The following is a 24,973-nucleotide window of genomic DNA, read 5'->3' as shown; positions in this document are numbered from 1 at the left end:
TGTAGGTACTTTTGTAGTGTCGCATTAATTTACTCATTGTCCCTCTCACAGAGAGCCACCTCCTCCTGGAATAAACAGTATAAAAGCATAATTTCCATTTACCTCAGCGAGCTGAAATTTTGCAGTTACCGTAAAGAGCTGAAAAATGTTTTACAATTAATGAGCTGGAAAAAGAAAAACAACGGGAGGGTCACAGAACGTAAAAAATCTGCAAAGCAAGAGGCTTCGTTCCGGAAGCTGTGGAAAAAGGAGATTCGGGAGGGGGAACGAGGAATAAGCGAAATCAGAGAGTACAAAGCAGCAGGCCACGTGTTCCAAGAACTCAAGGTCTTCGCTTCTGGAAGGGCGCCAAATCTTGGCGACGAGTTTCGTCATGTGGTCGCACGTGGACACGTGAGACCTCGAAACGCCCGTCACGTGCATCCCATGCGCTGTCGCGGAAGGTTTGCAATATTTGGCAAAGATCTCGCTCTTTTCGCTGCACGTTCAATACATTGAATTTTGTTTCCTTTTTATTATTATTATGGATCTAGTAACGGTTTCAGTTGAAGCCCTTAGTTTTGCTGTTGAGTTGGATTTTAAATTAAAATTGGAGCTACATATTTTTTGTTTGTAATCAGAGATAACTTTTAATTTTAGAATGCCAGAACTTTTTTTAATGAATTTTTTGAAAAGTAATGATAAAAAGGAATATATTCAAAGACCATGAAATTTTTATGATCTGTACTTGATGTGTATTTTTTTCTAAAAATAATAATAATAATAATTAAAATTTTAAAAGATTCTGTTTAATAATTGTTTATAACGCCTACTTAATAATAAATATTTCTTATTGAATGGCTAACTTTAACGTCATCTACATGTATTTGCTTTTAAATTAATTTTTAATTGATTGCTTTTTAATTAAAGTACTTATATTCATCTTCTTGTTTTTTTCCAGAATACTAACTAAGAGAATAACTGTGATTTAGGTTGTGTAGCAAAAAATAATTTTTCCTTTCACAATCTTTTTTTAAAGATATATATAGGGGCTGGTAAAATTAATTTTTTGATTAATTTTAGTGTCTCATGAGTATCTGCAAATATCTTATTAGGGAGAATAATTTATTGCTGAAGATGGGAAACCATAATTTATCTTTTAAAATACAATAAGCGTTTTTATGTGAATAACTAAATAATAAGTTGAACAAGCTAATAAGAAACAAAACAAAATGTAATTATGTATTTGATAACTTGAGATTATTATTGGTTTGTTAGATATTGTAAACTTATTTGGTACTTCGGTATTTTTTTAATAAATGTATATGCTGAACCTGATCAAAATTTCAAATTATTACTTCACATACAACTTGGATTGCTCTACAATATGCTTTTGCTTACATGTACAGAATTTTAGCCTGCAAATAGTGCATTTTCTGAGTACGTGATAAAACAGAGAGAAATATAAATGATAAAACTACTGTGAAATTTTGTTGCCAAAAAACTATTGAATTCCTTTATGCGATTATTAAGCTTATGTAACAGGAAACTGTAAAACTGTTGTCTGTGTTCAGGTCAGTTAAAAATAAAATCTCATTTCGAATCCATTCTATGCATACTTAAATCAAGGTTAATGCAACTTTAAAGCATTTTAATGTTGATCAGGGGTTTCCCTTTTCAAGATAGCTACTTTTCGGCTGTTTATACCCAGAGATACGAAGTCTGTTAATAGTTTATGAATGTTTTCCTATACTTTTTTGTGATCACAGAATGAATACGATCATTAAATACTAAATATATTTTTATATTACTGAATCTTGAATCTAAAATAGGTTGGGGTCTACGGCCTGCTGACCTTAGTCATTTGTGAAAAACTCTTTAAATCCACACAGTGGAAGCACTTACATAATCTGTGCTTGAAACAGCATAGTTCAAAGCAATTATTGATAATTTTATATGACTGTCATGAAAAACAAAGAAAGTAATATTTGAAAAAAAATAGCATTCATAATTTCTAATAATTTGCTTTATATTTCAATAATTAATATAATAGTATATAACATACTAATAATGAATTTTTTTCCCTCGAATAAAGATATTATTGATTTTATATGATTTAATTTCATATTACATAATTTTTTGCTTTTTATAGTTTCTGTAATGCAATGTGAAAAAAAAACGGGTAAAATGTTTGCCTTCAATATTGTGTAAAATATTAAATGGATTATTATATTCTAGAAACATTTATTTTCATTGGTAAATATACACTTGAACTCTAAAATCTTAGAATTCATGTATTGATTTCGGTCCGGGATTTGAATCTCGGCGAATGGACGTTTTCATGGTTTTCCTCGTGTGTTACGGATCTACGAACCAGTTTCCCTCAGAAAGTCCTTGTGTGCTTCCTTGTAATCGACTAAACAAAACTCAACTATGTATTGATTTCAGAATTAATGTTCTTTGTGTTGATGTATTGATTTTGTAAGTGAAGAGATTTGAGAGTTAGATTTTTGTAAGTGAAGAGATTTTAGAATTAGATTCTGTAAGTGAAGAGATTTGAGGTGTTAAGTGTGGTTTCCCCGAAATTTTTCGATAAGCACCTTGAATGAACTTAAGAATATGCTTCTTTATTCTGTCATATGGTAGAACTAATATTATATATGGAACTTTAAAATGATAGTCAGGTAAGATGCCTTGTAGTGGAAGAAAAGTATTAAATTTTATAATATTTTGTAATGTTGAAGAAAAATGCTTTTTAAATAAATCTTGCAGTTTTTTCATCATATTAAAAGTGGCTAACATATTAAAGTTTTGTGATGTCGCTAAGTTCAACGTCACTACAGATATTTTTACGGCTTTATTTGACATTAAAAAAATATTATATGTATATATTTGCAGCTATTGCGCAAGTATTACATGCTTTTAATTTAATTTATTTTCCAATTGAAATTTTGTTATTCATGATTTACTTCAAGTCCCTGTAAAACATTTTTAACAATTTGCATTCAAGTTACTTTAAAACAATTTTTGGAATTAAACCTCCTACTTATGGGTTCACTCTTTTTAGATACTTCTACAATAAATTATTATTAACTTACTTTGCAGCAATTGCGCAAGAAGTAGAATAACTTGCTTTCGCACTAAATGAATTTAAGATCATACAACATTTGATATATATGTTACAGTGAAACACCGAAATCTGGAGAATGTCGACTTTCACCGGTGAATGTCAACATTCACATAGTCTCTTCGTGTATGTCCGAAATATTTGCCAAATAATCTTATTTCTGACTTACACCGGTCAATGTCGACATTCACCATGCACTAACGGTAAATGTTGAACATATAACAATATCATATTTTCTTCTCCGTAATTCAGTCGCGAATAAACGCACTTGAGACTTGAAATAAGAACTTAAGAACATGAGAACCTAAAACACACAATACATTCAAAATGAGAAAGGAAAATAATAGAAGTTAAAAACTTACTTAATTATACAGTACGTTCCAAATGAGAAAATAAAATAACAGTAATAAAAAACTTGCTAAATTATGTGATTCAAATCTTATTTATTGCAACAACTTAAACTGTTATGGCACTTTATGAACTCTCTTTTTGACTTTCACCAGAGCATATCAGTGATTGTCGACATACACCGGTGAGAGTCCGAATATACAAGAATGTAGTGCAATATTCGGTCTTTCACCGGCGTATTTGGTGAATGTTGATATTCTCCGGTGAAAGTCGACATACTCCAATTTCGGTCTTTCACGGTAACATTATATATATATATATATAAATTGTAGTAAGCTCGCCTATAAGTTACCAGGAGCTGCTGCTCCAAAAAGTTCAACACGTTTTAAAAAATTAATACATATGAAAATCAAACCATTAAACATGTAAAACATTAAAAAAACAGAATCAGATAAAACAAAGTATGCGGAAAATGGTAAATTAGCCCAACTCGACTTCCAAACTGGCTTTTCAAGGGAAATTTAATTTGTTTGAACGTCGAATCAAGCTAACCCCATTACGCGTTTCGCCGAAACAAGACAATTGAAACTTTTTCGCTACTTGTATTTTTTTTGTAAAATTTTTTTTGTCATGTTTAATGGTTTGATTTTCATATGTATTAATTTTTTAAAACATGTTAAACTTTTTGGAGCAGCAGCTCCTGGTAACTTATAGGCGAGCTTACTACAATTTTTATATTTTACTTATTTTGCAGCATATTGCGCAAGATGTTTTCTAGACCAAATTGGTTTTTCAAAATTGTAATTACGACCTTGCTTGATATATTATATATCTTCTACTTTCTAGCCATATATTGTACTTCTGGAATAATCGTTATCACTTACTACCATATAAGCGAATCAGTTTGTTTTAACTAAATAATTAGTAATACCATACTACTTAAAATACATTTTCAATAATTGATTAGTCAATACTTAGTTAACCTTACGATTAGCACTTTCGTTCAGTGATATAAGCTATTTTTTCAAGCTGTCAGAACCATTAATAGACATTTAAAAACATCAGTTATGATTAAATCTGACTGATAAAACAATCCTAAAAATACTCTTCAGAATTTTCTGAATTCATTTGTCTGATATGCAGTCAATTCCACTGTGTAGATCTTCATATTTTTTATGTAATGATAAATTTATTCGAATATATATATACTTCCCGTGACATGACTCACAAGTTTAATCTCTAGCAATCTTACATAGCTGATGCTTAAAATGTAATGTTCATATCAAATGTTTTCTCCCGAATTCTAAATCATATTATCCAATCCTATTCCAGGTGTATCTCCGATCTTTGAACGTTACGCATTTTGCAACTTTACAGAGCTCAAAGTAATAAAGTTTTAATTTTTGTATTAAACGTCTTGTCCCACATTATGAATCATACTACCCCATTCCGTGTATATTAGTTCGATGAAAGATCTTAACCCACCCCTTCTACCTACAAAGGAGGAAAGAAATAAAGACAGCAACCACCTCTTCTCGAAATTCGAAGCCTCCCGTGTCTCCTTCCCGCCTACTCTTCCGATGTCTGCGATTTGGCGCTTTTGAGTTGGCGCTGTTTGGGGTCGCTGAGCAACCCAGCTGAAACAAACCAGAGAAGTACACTCGAACTCAGCCGAACCGAAGAATATGTATAGACGTTCTTTGGCAGAACGGTCGTTTTCGTTAGTTTTGGCTGCGCGCTGGCGACGGTACAAAATCTTGTTCGATATCTGTGGTAGCATCTTTGCCGCTCTTCTCCGTTCACTTTCTTTTTTCTTTGTTGTGAATATCTGCTACAGTTTTAAAGGATTACACGCTTGTGATGCATGATTAGCCACGATTCTTTATCAAATTACCAACCGAAAATATTAGGATCAAAAGTAAGTTACTTATTTTCCCAAGTTTTTGCAATAATCTTTTAGTACGAGTGTTTAGTTCGAATAATGATAATAAGCAGTAATTGGCAATAAGTACTAAAGTAAAATACTTTTACTAAGATTCTAGAATTTAGTTCGTCGCTATAGTGAAGATTAGTATTGGAGGACCCTATTAAAAGGTTTCTGGCCGTGGGCACTTGTTCTTTTCGGGACCCTCGAAGTCTGTTTTCCTTATATTTATGAGCGTAATTAAGAATATGTAGAATTACAGGATGATTTGATATCGTCTATAATTTGTTTCCCTAAGACCTAGCAACAATAGAGGCATGATTTAGCTGTAACTTATATTCTTATGATTTGTTTTCTGTAACTTATATTCTTATGATTTGTTTTCTGTAACTTATATTCTTATGATTTGTTTTCTGTAACTTATACTCTTATGATTTGTTTTCTGTAACTTATATTCTTATGATTTGTTTTCTGTAACTTATGATCTTATGATTTGGTTTCTGTAACTTATATATTCTTATGATTTGTTTTCTGTAACTTATATTCTTATTCTTATGATTTGTTTTCTGTAACTTATATTCTTATGATTTGTTTTCTGTAACTTATATTCTTATGATTTGCCTGTTGAGAGAGAAATTTGTCTGTTCTGTAAAACAACATGACTTGCGTTAGAGAAAATAAAATTATGAATGTTTTTATTATAATTAGGGGTAATTGATCATTTGGGCACAAAAAAGTAATAATATATGCAAATTTAAAATTCCTGGCTCAGAAATTATCCATTATTTAAAATTTTAACGCTGTTACCAGAATCGGCCTTAGAAAAACTCCGAAATTATACCTGCAAAAACCACCACTGCGAGTTTTTTTCCTTCTGATTTTAACATTTTGAAGTAAATAAAAAATAAAAAGGAAATTACAAAATAAAACCTTGTAAAAATTATGTAATCATAAAGTGTTCTTTGTTGCATAATCAGACATGCATGGTTATGGTTTACCACAAAGAAGGAATACCAGAAAAATTGTAAAATGTTTTGAATAACAGCATTTGCTTCACTCCCTGACAACCTAGTTTCAAATTTAACGCTGTTTTCAATAGATCTCGATCATGCGTGTGCAGGACAAAAATTTACTTGTATGATTATTGTAAATGCATGTATAATAATTTATTCCAAAATCAAGAAATGCTGTTTACGATATATATCACGATTCACGATATTTCGAATAAAAACACGGGGTATCAAATGCAAATGTCTAAAACTTTCTTAAAGAAATTTTAAAGTAAACATAAAAAGGCAAAAAATTGTAAATGTGACGTAAACTTTAATGAATTTAAAGAAAGGTTTAACTTAAAATGTTAAACGTTAGCGGATCTGTAAATCCGTGCAGGTTTATAATCAATTACATTATAATTTTACTGATTTTATACATTCCCAAAACTTTTCTTGCAACGGCAAGAACAGCTTTAACGTGAGAGAAGTTGTTTTGTTTATTTGTTTCAGGTTTGAACTTTCACTCATTATAAATATATTATTATTCACATTTCGTGTTTTTAATATTTGGATTTCAGCTGAACATTTCCAATTGCTCTTCTGCTTCTGTGTGCAATTTTAAACTTCTCGTTTATAATCATGTAATTTCACTGTCAATATTCTCAGGTTTAGGTAATTAAAGGTTTGAATCACGTTATAGTTGTAGATTATTTTTGATTAAACCCCATTCAAAATCGTTGACTGTAACATTAAAAACTCTAAATAGTTAAAAATAAAGTGATGTATATAACAAACAGCTGCGATATCAGCATGTTCGAAAAGATTCGTATTTTTATGACATATTTACGTGAGAAGTTCGAATGTGGTGCAGTATTTATGTTATATCGCTCGTTATTGCATCATTGCTTATGAATATTATGGTGAATTACTATTTAAAAAAAATTATTATTTTTTATATTTGGTAATCAAGTTAGCAAATTCTTCTGAGAAGACTCGTTTAAAATTTACTTTCAGTTAATGATGAATTACTATTTAAAAAAAATTAATTATTTGTATATTTGGTAATCAAGTTAGAAAATTTTCCAGAGAAGACTCGTTTAAAATTTACTTTCAGTTAATGATGAATTACTATTTAAAAAAAAATAATTATTTGTATATTTGGTAATCAAGTTAGCAAATTTTCCTAAGAAGACTCGTTTAAAATTTACTTTCAGTTAATGATGAATTACTATTTAAAAAAAAATTATTATTTTTATATTTGGTAATCAAGTTAACAAATTTTCCTGAGAAGACTCGTTTAAAATTTACTTTCAGTTAATGATGAATTACTATTTAAAAAAAAATTAATTATTTTTATATTTGTAATCAAGTTAGCAAATTTTCCTGAGAAGACTCGTTTAAAATTTACTTTCAGTTAATGATTAATTATTTTTATATTTGGTAATCAAGTTAACAAATTTTCCTGAGAAGACTCGTTTAAAATTTACTTTCAGTTAATGATGAATTACTTTTTAAAAAAAATTAATTATTTTTATGTTTGGTAATCAAGTTAACAAATTTTCCTGAGAAGACTCGTTTAAAATTTACTTTCAGTTAATGAATGCTTCATTAAAACTTGCATTTAAATAAATCAAAAGTCTTACCCTTATTGAAAATTAGTCAAAGTTGGCGTATATATTTTTTGAAACATCAAAAGTATCTCAGATATCCCTAAACCGTGATAATTCACTTTTAATATATCCACTTTTAATATGCCATTTTTAATAATCTAGTGTTATGTTTGGAAAGCCCAAACAAGCTATATTAAATATTGTTTGCAACTTTTGATGTCATTGGGATTAGATACTTTTGATTGGTTTTGAAATGCTGAATGAACTGAGTTAGGGAACATCAATTGAAAATTATTTGAATTCATTGCAAGTTGATTATTATAGTTTTTATTATCGCATATGCAAAAATGTTACTTATTTGAGGGAACGTACATTTTTTTCCTTCTGCACTTTTCCCGCAGGATCATCGTTGTTGTAGTAAAAACAAATATACAGGGGCACATAAAGACGACCAATTTCTTTGTTAGCTTCCGATTGAAATGCTCTCAAATATTATTTCATTGTTAGAAAGCTGTAAATTTTGAATCGGTACATTCTAGTCAGTTCTTATAAAGGCTCGAGTGTTCGGTAATATATATATATATCGAAAATTGGAGAATAAAAATGTGATCCTTCATTATTCATCTAATAAAATATAATAGATCTTTGTTAATCAGATTTTGACTGTAATTTGCAACATTTTTGAACCCTAAAGTATGAAACCCAATTTCAAAAACCCTCAAGTGTTTTGTAAATGAAACTATAATTTTGACTACTGAGCGGAATTTTTATCACGTGACGTATTATAGTTTCAAAAAAAACGTTTACGAAACATATGTACGTACCCGATACGAAAACTTTGTTAGTGATAAAGATGTGATATGGAAACTTCAGGTTTTTTAGTTTTAACATTTGGTGTACTGTATTGTTGAAGTTTCAAAAATGGATATTTAAAAAATTTTGAAAAGTTTGGAAAATAATTTGAAAGCTCAGGTTTGACTTAAACTCCTGGAACAGTTTTAAGCTAAGCAGTTACGATAGGTGTCCTAGTTTCAGGATGAGCTCCCCTCCGAAAAATTAAAGGTAAAACCTAAAGCTTATATTTAAAATGATCAATAAAAAATGGCAAAGATAAATGATAGAAAAATATCTTCTGTGATATTATTTCATCGCACGTTAACGCTGCATAGACACTCCTCAATTATTTAGCAAAGAAATTATATAATTCTTTAAGATGCAACTGTTTCACTGCATTGGTTGCTCACGAAGTCTGCGACAAATATTTCCTTCAAGTTGCAATAATTTTTTTTTTTTTTTTTTTTCCGCCAGGATGCGAAAACCATGGAGTGAAAACTGTAAACACTACGAAATATTTCTTCAGATTTATTTAGAAAAGAAGGATTGTCTTGTTATGAACAAAATACTTTGCGAATGAACCATACCCAAACTATTTCTATAAGAAGCAATTCGTATTTAGATTTTTTAAATTCGATATTCTAAAATGTATATTTCACATTGGAGAGGGAGCATTAATTTGGAATTATTTAAATTAATAGCAATTATAAAACTTAATTGTTTTAAACTAACAATTAATAAGAATGCTATATTTCTAGAATTTTTGATGTAATATAGTTTATGTAATGTAGTTGAAAATAGGCATTTTATTGGAGGCGAAAGTAATTAACATTATATAATTTTGTTTGTTCACCCCGACCACTTTGCATGTTACTATGGAACGGAACATTTATATAAGACAGTTTTAATAGGATAAAGAATCGCTAACAGTTGCAACTATCTATGTAGAAGGGCCGGTATAAAAATATGAATTTCGTATATTGTATCATATAACCAAAATTGTAACAGTTATCTATTTTATTGAATATTTGAAACTGTAACCATTGGTTTACGACCAACTGTTTAAGAGATATAATTTGTGTGCAACCTTTCTGAAATATCTATTTATATAGTGGTTGCCTCTACGCGCGTCTCGGTAAAGGTGCAAAACTCAGTGAGAAAGGTTAAATTTTGTATAGTTCTTTTTACTTCCTTGTCGGAAGTATAGTAATCGCGAAAGATTTCGTGTATAAAATTTCAACGAAAATATCCATTTTGACTTTTTTTTTGTGTGTGTGTGTGTGTGTGTGTGTGTGTGTGTGTGTGTGTGTGTGTGTGTGTGTGTGTGTGTTGTTTTGGTTGATATCGGTACATACGGGCAGAATAAAAGACTGTTTTTGTTTTCCAAAACGGAGCATAAAATAGATGTGAAATGAATTCAAAATAGTTTTTTTTTGTGAAATCTGTACGTACGTATGTATCTTGCATAAAACTAAAAAATAATTAGTCGTAGAACATCGGAATTTTGTATATGGGAATGCTGTAACATGTAGTCGCACAAGAATTTTAAATATCAAAAATTCATGTTTCCACATTAAAAAATTTAAAATTCGAAATTAAAGAAAATTTTGGACAAATAACGAAATCTAACTTTTAATGCGATCTCCCGGTTTTTATAGTTATATTTCGGAAGGTTTTTATATTTCTTACGAAAAACTAAAAGATGTAAGATGTTTGAATGACGTAGGATAGAAGTTTGAATTCATAAAAAAGTTCACAAAATCTGTCTGTTATATTTAATTTTAAAATTTGCAATTTTTGATGTCATTTTTAACTTGCCCTCCAGGTATCGGTTAATTAAGTTTGAATAATTCCCGGAAATCAGTTTAAATAAAGTGCACCAAAAATAATGTGGTGTGCTCATCAGATTTTTTAAATTAAAATTAAACTGGCTTACTAATTTGCACAGTAAAACTGAAATGACGAAATTTAAATTCTGTATTGTTTCCAGCTGTGAAAATAAATCATAAAATAATTTTACCGTTTTTAGAAATACGAAAATTTTGTAGCACTGCAAAATTAACTCGGTTAACAGAAATAATTAACTAAAAAAAATAAACGCAAAATTTTATTTGTCTTGCAATCGGAGACGTATTAAATTAAGTAATGTCCGACCATGCACGATTTACCTTTTAACTACAAAGTACGTATGAACCTTTTTTGTATTGATTACATCTATGCGATCGAGATAAAATGTTCAGTCAGTATAAAATGAAAGCTAGTCTCGTGATGTTCCTGGGAGAAAGGAAATTACGAAGTGAATTATTTAGTGAGCAGTTACATAATATTGGTCATTTCATTGATTTGCTTTTGTTCTGCTCGTGATGTGTTTATTTTGAATGCTCACGTGCGGAATCTGTGTATTAAAAATAAACATAACTTGGACTTGAAGCAACAGGATAAACATGCTAAATAGAGCGTTTATAGAAAATGTGTAAACAAACAGCTTGGCAAACGTAGGTTATGGTAGGAAATAATAGATTGGAAAGCATCGTAAAACCTTTCCAATATAACCACATGTTGTCACAGTTGTCTGCTTTTATTTGAACGTTTGAGACTTCTTAGCTGTCTGTAGACTATTTAGGTCTTATTGGAAATAGTTGTATAAGAGAATATAACTCTAGTTGATGCCTCTAGTTAAGGAAAGATTTTGTTCTGCTGTATGTTATTAAGTTTGCGAATATCTGTCGGTTTCTTTATAAATGCTGCCCCATTCTTGAGACAACTAGTGAACAAGTGGATAAAATTACTGAACACTGGAAGTTCGTCTTGGATTTGGTTCACTGGGACTGAAATAACTGTCTGGAAGACATATCTATGAGCAACGAATTCTGTTTCCCAAAGAAAGTCTTTCATGAAGACATCACACCTAAAACCCTGTAAGGCTTTGCCATAGTAAATAACCAAAGTTAATCTAACTGTGTAACATGTGACATTTTAGGAGCGGTGTTTTATGAACTTGTGTTAATTCTTACTGATTTAAAAATGAAAGCAGAGTGAGCCTCTGGTGGTGACCAGTCTCCCCAAGGAGGACCTCCTCTGAAAATGGCCAGTAATTCTGAGAACATAAATTTCGATATTGAACGCACATTTGCAAAATGGCACCTTCATAGAAGATCAAAATCATCGAAAATCGTGGATCAGCCTTAAACAACGCTGAAGGAAGATCAGCAGGGAATTGAAAACTTCAAGAAGGAAATTGCAACACAAAAATGTGAAAAGACATTATTAAAAAGCAAATTATAAGCAAAATATTAATATTTGAACGTGGATTAATAAGATAAAAAGTTTTTTTGGACGGTAAAACGCGAACGAATGGAAAATGCCTAGCATTGTTTGGCTTTGATTCCGAATATAATGGAGGCATTTCGAGTGATAAATCAGCTGTCTCCCATTCCAAAAGCAACTTAATTCTACTTACCTGTTTGTTTTGTTAATACGATGGACATTTAAAGGTAGATAGATTTGTGATTCTAAAGTGTTTAGGTAAACCTACATATAATTTTACTGTTGAGATGTTTTCGTTTACGTTGTATTATTACATCAGCGGTCTTCAAACTTTCTCTGTTCGCAGAACCCTTAGAAGTATAAGGTTTTTTCTGGGAACCCTTCCTGCCGCTAAAACAATATATCTATAAGGTATTTCTCCCGCTTTCTTAGCATGCCTTCGTGGTGTAATGGTCAGCACACTCGGCGCGTATTCGAAAGGTTCGAGTCCCGGCTAAGGCATTGTTCATTTTTCATCTATTCCTGCTTCAAAATAATCCTAATGACTCTACATATCTTAAAATAATATTTAAATAATAAGTGATGTTTAAAGTAGTAGTAATAATATTTAAATTAGAAGTAAATCAAATAATATTTATAATACATTATAGTTATGTTTAAAATTAAATAAATAAAATAAAATAATTAAATTAATGTTTAATAATAAATAAAATGATAGTAAAATAATATTTGAAGTAATATCAGTATGTTAAGAGATACTTTACGTAAAGAGAGTGACTCCGGTCTGCTTAATTTTTTTTTTACATAAACTGTCGAGAAGTGCTCTATTGATATCGCCTGCAATCGCATTTCATATTCTGCGTTTTATTTGTTTTTAATATACTGTGTCCCTTTGCTGGCACATACATTGAGAACTTTTTTTTATTTAAATACTTTGCACCACATTAAAATGTTTATAGCTGTATGGGAAGCTTCTAGGTATTCTGCATGAAATCGCAACCAAAAATTTAGGAGTTGCCCTTTCTCAAATTCCTTCATTGACAAGCCTTCAGATTAAAATCGTGGCACTCGAACAGATTTTGTATCCAGTCACAGCGATGTTTTAATCTGGATGTTTAATCTCTTGTAATTTTTTACAGCTAAAAAAGGTGCTGTGTTATATAATTTTTAACATTGTCGTCTAAATGTTATTCATTTTCCATTAGAAAACTGTTTAGTTTTGCAACGCGTTGCACCTTATTCTTTTTGAAATATGTCATATGTTGAGTTTTTATTTTTAGAAGTTCCGAGGAACAAAGTTTCAAGATCATTAGATTAATTAGTATTTATTTGGCGTGTTATTGTGTCTTAATCATTAGATTATTCAACAAGAAAAATGTTATTCGAAAATAACATTTTAGTCTTTGTTGACAATGATAGCGTAGATGCTTTTATTCCATTTCAAATTTATATTTAGGTTTTCGTCGCTTTGCAATAGAATTTTGCTGCATTTTAAAAATAAATGATATTATTGGCAACATGCCCAAACCACGAATCTTCAGTGACATTGCTTTGAGGAAAAAAAAAGGTTTAAAGACATTTGAAATAAAAATCAGGTCTTAATTCTAATTTTTGTTTTTATGTGGTAATTATATCACATACTTACCTCTCAGGAGATAAATCTTTTTTTTTTTTTTCCCGTAATGTGAAACGTGAGAAAATAACTTATAAAATGCTTCTGAAAATGCCAAATATTGTAGATTCAAAATTTAAATACGCTTTCAGAAGTTAGCAGCTGTTTCTTGCCACTCAGTAATTTAATATGTGAAAACCAAACTTTCTCTTTTTACATTTTATCAAAGATTATATTTGAACCGAAATTTATTTTTTATACATTTAATAAAAGATTATACTTAAACCGAAATTTATTCTTTATACATTTTATCCAAGATTGCACTTTAACCGAAATTTATTCTTTATACATTTAATCAAAGATTATATTTGAACCGAAATTTATTGCATTTTATCCAAGATTACGCTTAAACCGAAAATTACTTTTTATACATTTTATCAAAGATTACACTTAAACCGAAATTTATTCTTTATACATTTTGTCCAAGATTGCACTTTAACCGAAATTTATTCTTTATACATTTAATCAAAGATTATATTTGAACTGAAATTTATTGCATTTTATCCATGATTACACTTTAACCGAAATTTATTCTTTATACATTTAATCAAAGATTATATTTGAACCGAAATTTATTACATTTTATCCAAGATTACACTTAAACCGAAATTTATTCTTTATACATTTTTACAAAGATTATACTTAAACCGAAATTTATTCTTTATACATTTTGTCCAAGATTACACTTTAACTGAAATTTATTCTTTATACATTTTATCAAAGATTACATTTGAACCGAAATTTATTCTTTATACATTTTATCCAAGATTACGCTTAAACCAAAATTTATTCTTTTTTCATTTTACCCAAGACTACACTTAAACCAAAATTTATTCTTTATTCATTTTGTCCAAAATTACACGTAAACCGAGATTTATTCTTCTTGCATTTTATCCAAAAATATATTTAAACCGAAATTTATTCTTTATACATTTTGCCAAAGTTTACATTTTGTCTTTATCTCCGCAATCTCATAGTGCAAACTCAGGTGGAAATGAATGAATGTCTTTTGAAGCATGACATCCCGGAATCTTTAATCCGTCGCCTTAACAACGAAGATAACGTCGCCAAAAAATGAAATAAAGAAATCTGGAGGTTCCGAAGTTTCACTTTGCGACACTGTTTTTGTTTTCTACTCAGTTCGCTTGAACCAGCGGCTGTTTCGAAACAGATAAAAAAGTAAAGTGAGGACAGAACGTGATCGGCTGGTCGAAGTTCCTCCGAACGATTGCCTTCAGCTGTTAAAAGCCATCTCTGAAACCAAGTTATCAGATAATTGCGTCATCGCATCGTCAGTCAAACCCCCTCGCTCTGATCGCCGCTGTTTTTTCTGTTATCTGTTTACATTTCACGTGTTAAATTTATCTGAAACCATTTCTGCGTACGTATTTCGGTTCAGGCGGCCTGAATATCCCTAAACGGGTTAAATTCGTGTGTGAAATTGCAAATTAATGCTGAAACGATGAAATGTGATTGTTGTTATTTGATAACTAGTAGCAAAATTATATTTTAATATTTGCAACAAAACTGAAATTAACCAAAAATTAAAGTTTTATTATTAGCTAAAAATGTACAAAAATCAGAGAATTGAAACGAAACATCTGAAGTAAGTTTTGAGTTGGCTGAATAAGATGATGACTTCGAGCTAGTGAAACGATGATAGGTTTCAGTTTTATATATCAAAATAGTATGTTGGCTACGAATTGGCATCAAAAGGTAGCGTATAGCAATAAAGTTGGGAATCTGGTTAGCTGAATATGTAAAGATGCTTGTGAAGAATTGTGTGTGGGATTATTTCATATGTAGTTGGGCAGCAGTAGAAAAAATAAATATTTTAGAGATAGTAAGATAGTAAATCTATTTATGAAAGTACTGGTTTTTGACGAAAAGAAAAAGAATATTTTATTTTTATATGCTTGGTAAAGAAGTCTTTTAAAATATCGTATTATTTATTATCTTATGAATAGAAAGTGTTACAAAAATGTGAAAGTTTCGCCTGATAAGTACCTTTTTTAAAAAAAAGTATTTCGTACATAATAAATTATGTTTTCATGTAAATAAAACAAAAAAACAAATAAAAATTATTTAGAATTTTGATAATGTATTATATTAAATTTTGTTATGAAAATAAGAAAGGGAATTTGATAATTTATACTAGCTTATCACTGCATGTTAGTTCTGTTATCGCTAATTTTTGTCTTCATCATGTAACTTCGACATGAAGCTTTACACACGTATTATGATAGTTTATTTTCTAAACAACATAAATAGATAAGATTCTTGTGTATGAATGTCTATGATTTTCTTTCTTTATTTTACACAGCTTTGAAAATGCAGTTAATAAATTAATTAATAAATAAAAAGATGTAAACCGTTTTCGAAAAATTAAAAAAAATCACGAAAAGAACTTTTTAAAACATGCATTTGTGTATTTAACAATAATGATAATAATAACCTCATCTTTCGTCTTTCTGATAACTGGACAGTTCTATACTATAAATGCTGAATTTTGAAGCGTGCAGATTAATAAAGTGTCTACTTAATTAGTGCTTAGCTTAGCTTAATTTCACTATTGCAGAAAATATTTGAATATTCATATTCTTTATTCAGCCACCCAAACAGGAAAGTGGTTAGCGACTCTGACTACCATTCCGAAGGGCCTGGTTTCGAATTCCGCAAAAGACATGGATGTGAATTGTCTGTCCCTTCACATCCCTCCGGGGGGCTTAATCAGGCAAACGCCTGGGAAGTATTGGTTAGAATGTGTACCTAGGCAGTCTCAACCACGGGGGCATCATAACAGACTTCACAGAAGGCCTGAGGACTCTCGGGATAGAGTAAGGCTCGGCAGGGACCGTACTGGTACTGCCTTGTCTGCCCTTGCTGTGTGGGGTCGCAACATGGTTGATTGATCAAGTGGCGGGGCGGCACTTAATTCCTTTTGGCGCCTATTAAGCCGCATTAGGTCCGAAGCTGTCCCGTTTCATCAGCGTTGTCCCTTCACATACATCCTTCGGGCGTCAACGCAGGTAAAACCTGTGAAGCTACTGGCTAGGATCTGTATTTAGGTACTCTCCACCACGGGGATATATAATTAGTCTTCACAGGACTTGAACCATCGTTTATTCAGTGGTAGGTTCAAGCTCGGCGAGGACCGTCCTGGTACTGTTTTGTCTGCCTGTTGGCTGTGGGGACGCTACATGGTTAGATTTCGAAAGTCGTTTGAGAGTCGAAAGTCGTTTCGGGTAGGATCTGTACTAGGCATTCTTGACCACGGGGATATATAATTAGTCTTCACAGGACTTGAACCATCGTTTATTCGGTGGTAGGTTCAAGCTCGGCAAGGACCGTCCTGGTACTGTTTTGTCTGCCTGTTGGCTGTGGGGACGCTACATGGTTAGATTTCGAAATTCGTTTGGGGTAGGATCTGTACTAGGCATTCTAGACCACGGGGATATATAATTAAGTCTTCACAGGACTTGAACCATCGTTTATTCGGTGGTAGGTTCAAGCTCGGCAAGGACCGTCCTGGTCCTGTTTTGTCTGCCTGTTGGCTGTGGGGACGCTACATGGTTAGATTTCGAAAGTCGTTTGGGAGCCTTGGGAATTTGGCTTTCCTTGGTCAATACCATTGAGGTAAAATTTCTTACCTTCATGGTCAACACTATGGGACAAGTCTTTGACACTGATCTTCGTTCTGTTATGTTGGTGGCTGCTTGCTGGCTCCCTTGACTTGCGCTTCATAACCCTTGACTGTGTGCAGTTTTATCCCCCTGGGTTAACCGGGGGAGATAATGTCTGTCCCTTCTCCATACTGTACTGTCCCTTCATAGGATGTAATGGTGGCCGCCTACTCAGTGCCTCCATAATGACCGCCGCTTTTGGGCTAAAATGGCCTAAGTCTAAAATGGGTAGTGCCTGCCGTAAAAAAGTATATATTCTATCTGTAGAAATATTCTTTACAAATTGCGATTTTAAAGAATTTATGAATAATAAAAGTATCAGTAGTTACACTAGTTGATGAATTTTCTAATACCCAGGTTATCGTATTTAATTGTGATTTAATTTCAGACATATGAATTTAGTTTCACGAAGAATATCTCTTCTGGCTTTTCATATCTATAATGGGGCAAAGTTAAAAATGGCAGCTTCGTGTTTCACAACTCTGCGCAATGTCTAAAACCCCGTATGTCTGTGGTTAAGTAATATTGATTATCATTTGAATTTTCATTTTGGATTGATTCATTTGTTCTGTTTGAACAGTGGGAAGAATTTCAACATTGATATATTTTTAAGAGTTACGTTTTATCTTAACTGATACAGAATTGAACTCATAGCTGTTAAATGGTATTTTATTTACGTTAATTTTTACATTCTTCTCATTAACCTTTCGTATAATTTTGTAATTAAAATTTTTTTAATGGCAGGCACTAGCCATTTTTAGACTTTCGCCGCTACTAAGGCCAGAAGTGATGGTCATCATCATGATGGAAAGTTAACTAGAAGTTAACTTTCAGTTTTGTGCACCAAAAATGTTTCTTCTTGCCCGTTGGCCGAATTGCTCATTTTTGCCGAATTTTAATTGTAAACTTTTTTAAACTATTTAAACTGTATTTTAAGGTTTTTCTGTATTTTACATTTTTTAATGATGACGTTTTGATTTTCTTATGTAATTTCGCCTTGCTCGATGTGAGAAATATATCTAACATAGAATTTGAGAAAATGCGTTTAAGTGAATTGTGACAAAAATGTGTATAATTTAATAGGCTGCCGTACAAGGAAGTCATGTGGTGTCCGCGTCAGATTTTTTTTTAAAGTTTTAATAACATTATAGTAATTGGGATTGTTGTTTTTTCGTATTAATGATATTCAACTGTAAAACTTGTTTGTTAACAGTCATTGTTAAACAAAACATGCAAATATGACTATGGATTAAACGATCGTATTTAATTAGTATATAATTATTGGTTAATTAAGACTTTATTAGAAATTATAATGTAAATATTTGTTCTTTAAACGCGACTGCATAATTTGTAAATATTTTTAGTCTATAATTTTCAGTCTTTATTCATTGAACTTTTAATTAATAAGTGCATTTTTGTTTTTCAGGATCCAATGTCCCACAGGATAATTGAGAAGAGGCGCCGAGACAGGATGAATAACTGTCTCGCTGACCTCAGCCGCCTTGTGCCTACAAATTATTTAAAAAAGGTATTTTTATTTTTCGTAAATTTTTTTTGGATTCCATCATGACATTAACCATGCATTGAATTGCTAATATAAATCTCTTTAATGTTTCTCTTTAGGGTCGTGGAAGGATCGAGAAAACAGAAATCATAGAAATGGCTATAAAACATTTGAAACATTTGCAAGCTCATCCCTGCAAAGATCCTGGTGAGTTTTAATTAATTTATTTACTCATTTATTTATTTTCGTAACGTTTTGTGTGAAAAGGTCTTTATATTAATTTATACTAATTAACCACCTGTTTCTATTGTTAAATCGATTTCGTAAATATATTTTCTAACGTAATTTTCAGACTGTCGTGTTTTTGTTTCATAGTACAAAGAATTATCATTAATTTTTGAATTAACAATTTTTTAAAGTTGTTTAAGTGCCGCTAAGCCTAATAATGTTTTTGATGGCGGCCATTGCTTGTTTACATTTGAAACGGCAGAACAGTGGATTTGTTGCCAATCCAGAGAAACGTATCTTCGCAACAACAAAGATAACGCCTTCATTTATTATTGCAAATTAAATCATACTTAATCCTTTCTGGAATTTTTTCGAGGAAATAAGTGTTTAAGGTTTACTTCGTAATTTTTAATACAGATATTTTGAGGTTTTATGTATTTTTGCCTTGTCGCGAAGTGAGAACTGAATTAATTGAATGAGAAATACTCAATCGTCTGTGTAAAACTGTTTCTTTTTTGTTTGCTTAATTTCTTTTATACATTATTCTAGCTTTATTTTAGTATTTGAATAGAACATGTGGCAACGATTAGATAATTCTTTAAATGATATAAATTTTGTGCATTCTGAGTTATAATAGCTTTATTACAGTATTTGAATAGAACATGTGGCAACGATTAGATAATTCTTTAAATGATATAAATTTTGTGCATTCTGAGTTATAATATGAACGAAATATAATACTGTTAAATGAACCTAGCGCCAGAGTGTCGCTATGGTAAACAAATAGAATGAATTTGAAAGATTGCATTTATTCTATTGTGGTTTATGCACTCTCGGCGAAGTAGATTTAATTCAATCCAATAAGTTTAAACGAAATGCAAGGAAAAATGCTTATAATTTAATATTCCGTACGAGAAAGTCATGTGGTGTACACATCAGATTTTTTTAATGTGCATGTATTATTAACTCCATCCAACTATAAATTCCCTTCGAAAACGTAAATGGTGTCCGCCGTCTAACAGATATTCTAGAATGTGCTTTTAGGGACAAAAAAGTTGGGGACCCCTGTACTAAGGTTTTAAATTTGTTGGTTTTTGTTTTCGTCCGGATATTGGGCTTTGACGTGGAGATGTTGTAAACATTCTAATTATGCAATGGATAAATTCGTTGTTACCGATGGCTATGGATTTTCCTGCCCTGTTGTTACTTCCCTTTCGGAATATTTTTGTATGATTGAAAATTTCTGTGTTATTACTTAATTAATCTGATATGTCTTTTGAGTTATCTATTGATGAACACTCCATTGTTTTTCGAATACCTCTAGAACAAATGTTTCACTATTACTTGCAATGTATGGTGGTGCTTTAATATTAATTGCATTTTTTTGCTCATTTTATAGGAAGTTGTGAAGTTGCCAAAGCAACAGAACAAGACCACAAACGTCAGTACAGACTTGGCTATCAGGAGTGTATGTCCGAGACTGTTCGATTTATGGTAGAATCAGAAGGTCTTTTTTCTGGTGATGATGTGTGTATGAGACTCATAAACCACTTGCAGAAGCACTACGATAAAGTCGCAGGAGGTAAGATTGTTTGAATTCTTGCATAGTAAATAAATTGTTAATTATACTTGTGGCAGGGTATAAGCTGTTGCATTATGGCCTATATGCATTGTCCTTTATTAAGTTAATCTGATAATTTTTTAGAAGAATGTTTTCTGAGCACTTACTTTAAAGTCCTTTACCGTGTTAAATTCTATTTCGTTAATAAGTACTATACAATGCGGCTCAAGGTAAAATGAACTCAGAGCAAGTCAAGAACACATGAATTGTTAGTTTGTATTATATTGGGTGTCCCAAGATAAACCGAAACGGACTTGGGAGAGATTTCACTTGGTTTATGTTAGGTCCCCCGATATTTATTTAATGCGGTTTTATAATCATCATAAATTTGAAGTTAATTGCTGAAAGTAAAGTACGCTTCTCGGAGAGCAAGCTAACCAAAATATTTCAAATTTTCTCTGAAGTTTTTATTAATGTTGCTTTGCTGTTTTTCGTATAAATGTTCATTTTCCTTAAATAGTTATCTTTGAGTGCCATTCATGTCATACAAAACAGCAATAAAAATATTTATTTTTAATATTTATCCCCCTTTTGCCTGTTGTACTTACTACATTTTCCACTCATGTTTACCTTTGTGTGTAATCATCAAAATTAGTTTTAAATCTCTTCTATACTTAGTTGCAAACCATCTACAGCCATTATGTAGTTAAGCATTTCCAAAAATGCCGTTCTTTAATGGGTAATTTTAAGTGTAATTTAATGTATATATAACCATTATACACTAAAATACGTAAGTAAATTATTATAAGACAACAGAGCGTTAAGTATAAAAATTGGTTTAAGATAGCATTCTGTTCTTACATATAGATATAACTCATATATATTTATAATAACATATTTCTTTTTCTTGTGCAGGTCTTTGTTATACACAAGCACTGGGTATGATGATATCAGAGGAGTCAAAAGCAACAGTGCAAATGGAAGTCGACAACCATTCAAGTTCTTGTTTTCCACCAGAAAATTGTTCCAATGGAGGAATGCTTCCAGATAACACCCATGTAAATAACTTTCCCTATGAAAACAGGAGTTCTGAAGTACCTGAACTGAAGCAAGAGGTTGAAGTAAATGGACACAATCATGCAACGCACAATGAGATGAAAGTGAGCAGTCAACTCCGCGAGATGCTGCAGAATCCAGGAGTGCCTAAAGATCCATCACGGTGCAGCAGTAGGAATAGCAACAACAATGTTGGTTCTGCACCTTCTCCTCTTCCACAGCCGGTTCCTGTGTTGGTTTCCAACCAGAATGACATGCCTAAGAATGAAGAAGGCTACTATAAATTCAAAAACAACATAAAACACAGGTTCAATGCCGACTTGAGACATCATACATCCTCTCCCACAGACAGTCATCTTTCGGACAGGATGTCTTTGCCGGACGAAGACAACAATAACAACAAAATTCACCTCTCTGACAGTTCTCCATTGCGTCCCTGTCATCCAGGGCCTATTTCAGACGATCGTCTGGGTCACCCTCCTACACTTCTGTGCAATCCCGGTTCCCATCCAGGACATGCTTTCTCACCCTACACTCCTAATCATGTAGCTTCTGAACTCTCCGTTAAAATTCCCGACAGGACTGCCCCAATTGAAAATGGTGCGTTGTCCTATGGGAATCAGCACTGGGACTCTCATGTTGAAACAGCAAGTAGCTGCGGCTCTAATCCGAGCCCACCACCGAATGCTGCACGTTCTAATGGTAGTAGCTCAGGATACAGCACAAACGGTGAAAATAATTCTGGTCCCACCAAGCTCAAACCTCATAATGGGACACATTCTCCAGCGCTTTCTCCTTATTCACGCACTCCTGACCGAATGTCAAATCGGACACCCAGCCCCATGCAGCCGGGAGTACCTATCTTCGCCCTTCATCCCAAAGGTACATTTTACATTCCTCTGACTATTGATTCATCATTGCTTGTTCCTTACATGGTAGGCGTGGACGATCTAGCACCTGTATTGCATCCCATCAGCATTTGCGTCAATCTGAGCAGCCATTCCTTGAAAGTCGAAAAAATGAATGGAACTGCCATGCTACAGTACAGGCCACAGTCTTCGTTCCTTATGGAAAAATTCCAGGATCGGTACATCTATGCAGAGAGGCCTATGTTCTATCCAAGTCCTACCAGTCCAGCTAGGAATGGTTGCACGTGAGTTAGTGGCTTAGAGAACTGATTATTTTCAAGTATGGGCATAAAGTATTGGAAAAAAATTGTTATGCTGGTATACCGAGCAAAATCCAACAGCCAAAATGGTTCTTTTGTAAATATTTGAAAGTGTGTGTATATGATATTATGTAAAAAGAAACTGTTGCTGATGAAGATTCAGTTCATTTTTTTTCTCTGTATAAAAGAAAAATATTTGTACGTATGTAGCACCCTGGTCATTGAAGAAGGGTATGTGATATAAACTGTATAATGGAATAGGATAATTTGAAACCCATTGATCTTTAATATTGTATATTTTAATTTCAAATTCTAGTGTGTTTGGTATTTCATGTAAAAATTTGAATGTAAGTGGTACACGTTCTAAATTAGAATCGAGAGTTATGAATGACGTCACAGAGAAAATATTGTGCCTTATGACAAAATAGGCAGTTAGTGTCAGTTTTAATAGTTACATTTTATATCATTGCATTCCTGCATTTTAAAATTGAGTATTCCATTTATAACATAATTTACTTTTCATCTTATAATTAAATTTTTGCAATTTAATTATTGTTCATGTGTAGATGGATTAAATACTTCATTGCCAAAATTGTAAGCAAAACATATGTTTATCTAGATTTACAATTTCTTGCTTTAATAAATTATAAATTCAGCTTTAAATGAGAGAATTAACTATGTCCTGTCAAGAATTTATATTTGACTAACTGAAGAGAGATGCTCGTAATAAATCAAATATGTGACTGTTCTAGAGTGTGTAAGACTATCAATTAATATTTCTTGAGATAAAAAAAATTAAATTATATGAAAGTTTAACTTAAATTAAGGTTCATTTCAATATTTGTTTAGATTTTAATTATATTTTGTAACGTTTGTCAAAATGAATTGGAAGGAAAGCATAAAAGATGCGTGCATTTAAATGTAAAAATTGTACTGAAGTGGTTAAAAGTAATTATGCCGCATTTATTTTGTGTTAAATGTGAAATAGTCTTAAGTTTTTACAAGTTGTTAATTATTCTTTATTTGAGTATGAAAAAACACAAATACCTTCCTGAGGAAACTCATAGAACTAGATTGAATTTGTCTGCCTTAAGGGAATGCTATTCCTGTAGAAGAGGTTTAAAGAAAAACAAATTTTTATTAACATTAGAATAAGTCATGAAAACATCTAGCATTTGAACCTGTGTTCAGTGGCCACTGGTAGACTGGCGTTCAAAGCTGAATAAAATTAAAATTGTATTTAAGTGTCTTGATCTCTGTGCCTCTGGTAGGCTCCAAATTCTATTATAACATGAACGTAAATGTTCTGGGAAGATATTCTTGTGGATATAAATATATTAGATTGGTTTTGTTTGAGTGTGTTTGCTTATGTGAGGAGGCATGATTTAAAATGTTGAAAGATATTTAAGAAAAAAAGATTGTAATATAATTTATTAAGAATTTTATTTTTGTGTTTTTTAATACGTAGATTATTATTTATAATAAATTCAAAACTTTTTAAAAATTATTTTGGTATTAATATATATTGACTTTGAGTTGATGGGTTTCATTTCGTGTGATATTTTGTGATGAATACAAAAGTTAATTACCTATGTTTGATATAACAGCAAGTGCCTATGTTGATGGATCAAAATGTTGAACTGTACGGAAGATAGTTTACTGCTACAAATCATCATGTTTACGAAATGTTTTCTGTAAATCATGTGTGTATACAAAGCTTGTAAAAATTGTTATAATAAAAAATACATGCAGTGCCAAGTATATCGAGTGTTGTTGTTGCTGTCGCTTTCAACATTCATATATATTTTATATAACTAATAAACAAATTTTAAACAATAGTCCCTCAGGAACAAGTCCCTTTGAATTAAAAATCTGAAAAGTTCCAGATTTTAAATTACGTCCAAAGGGGTGTTTTTTTAAGGGGTATCAGAAACCCCTATAGCGGCAATGTTAAATTGGCCATTTTCGATGTACCTTTTCTCAAAATCTGCTGTAGATACACGCTTGAAATTTTTTGTAT

General features: G+C 31.5%; 1 protein-coding gene across 3 annotated transcripts in view; it reads left to right on the top strand.

Annotated features, from left to right (window-relative positions):
• The window catches only part of cwo (transcription factor cwo), a 228,321-nt gene extending 203,607 nt beyond the window's left edge, over positions 1-24,714 (top strand). For 2 of the 3 annotated variants that reach the window (XM_085818094.1, XM_085818093.1), the window contains exons 3-6: positions 18,863-18,964; positions 19,060-19,147; positions 20,568-20,750; positions 21,645-24,714. In XM_085818094.1, the coding sequence (XP_085674220.1) occupies positions 18,869-18,964; positions 19,060-19,147; positions 20,568-20,750; positions 21,645-22,942 (1,665 nt within the window). In that variant the 5' untranslated portion in view covers positions 18,863-18,868 and the 3' untranslated portion in view covers positions 22,943-24,714. Of the gene's footprint in view, positions 1-5,110; positions 5,373-18,862; positions 18,965-19,059; positions 19,148-20,567; positions 20,751-21,644 lie in introns of those variants that run through there. The other variant, XM_035351944.2, reaches the window with a different exon arrangement.
• Positions 24,715-24,973: the final 259 nt, after the last annotated feature.

The sequence above is a fragment of the Stegodyphus dumicola genome, chromosome 6 (genome assembly GCF_044657685.1).
Source record: "Stegodyphus dumicola isolate Sdum_Otavi_A_Nest chromosome 6, ASM4465768v1".
Taxonomy (NCBI): Eukaryota; Metazoa; Arthropoda; class Arachnida; order Araneae; family Eresidae; genus Stegodyphus; species Stegodyphus dumicola.
This window is presented reverse-complemented; position numbering and strand designations above follow the sequence as displayed.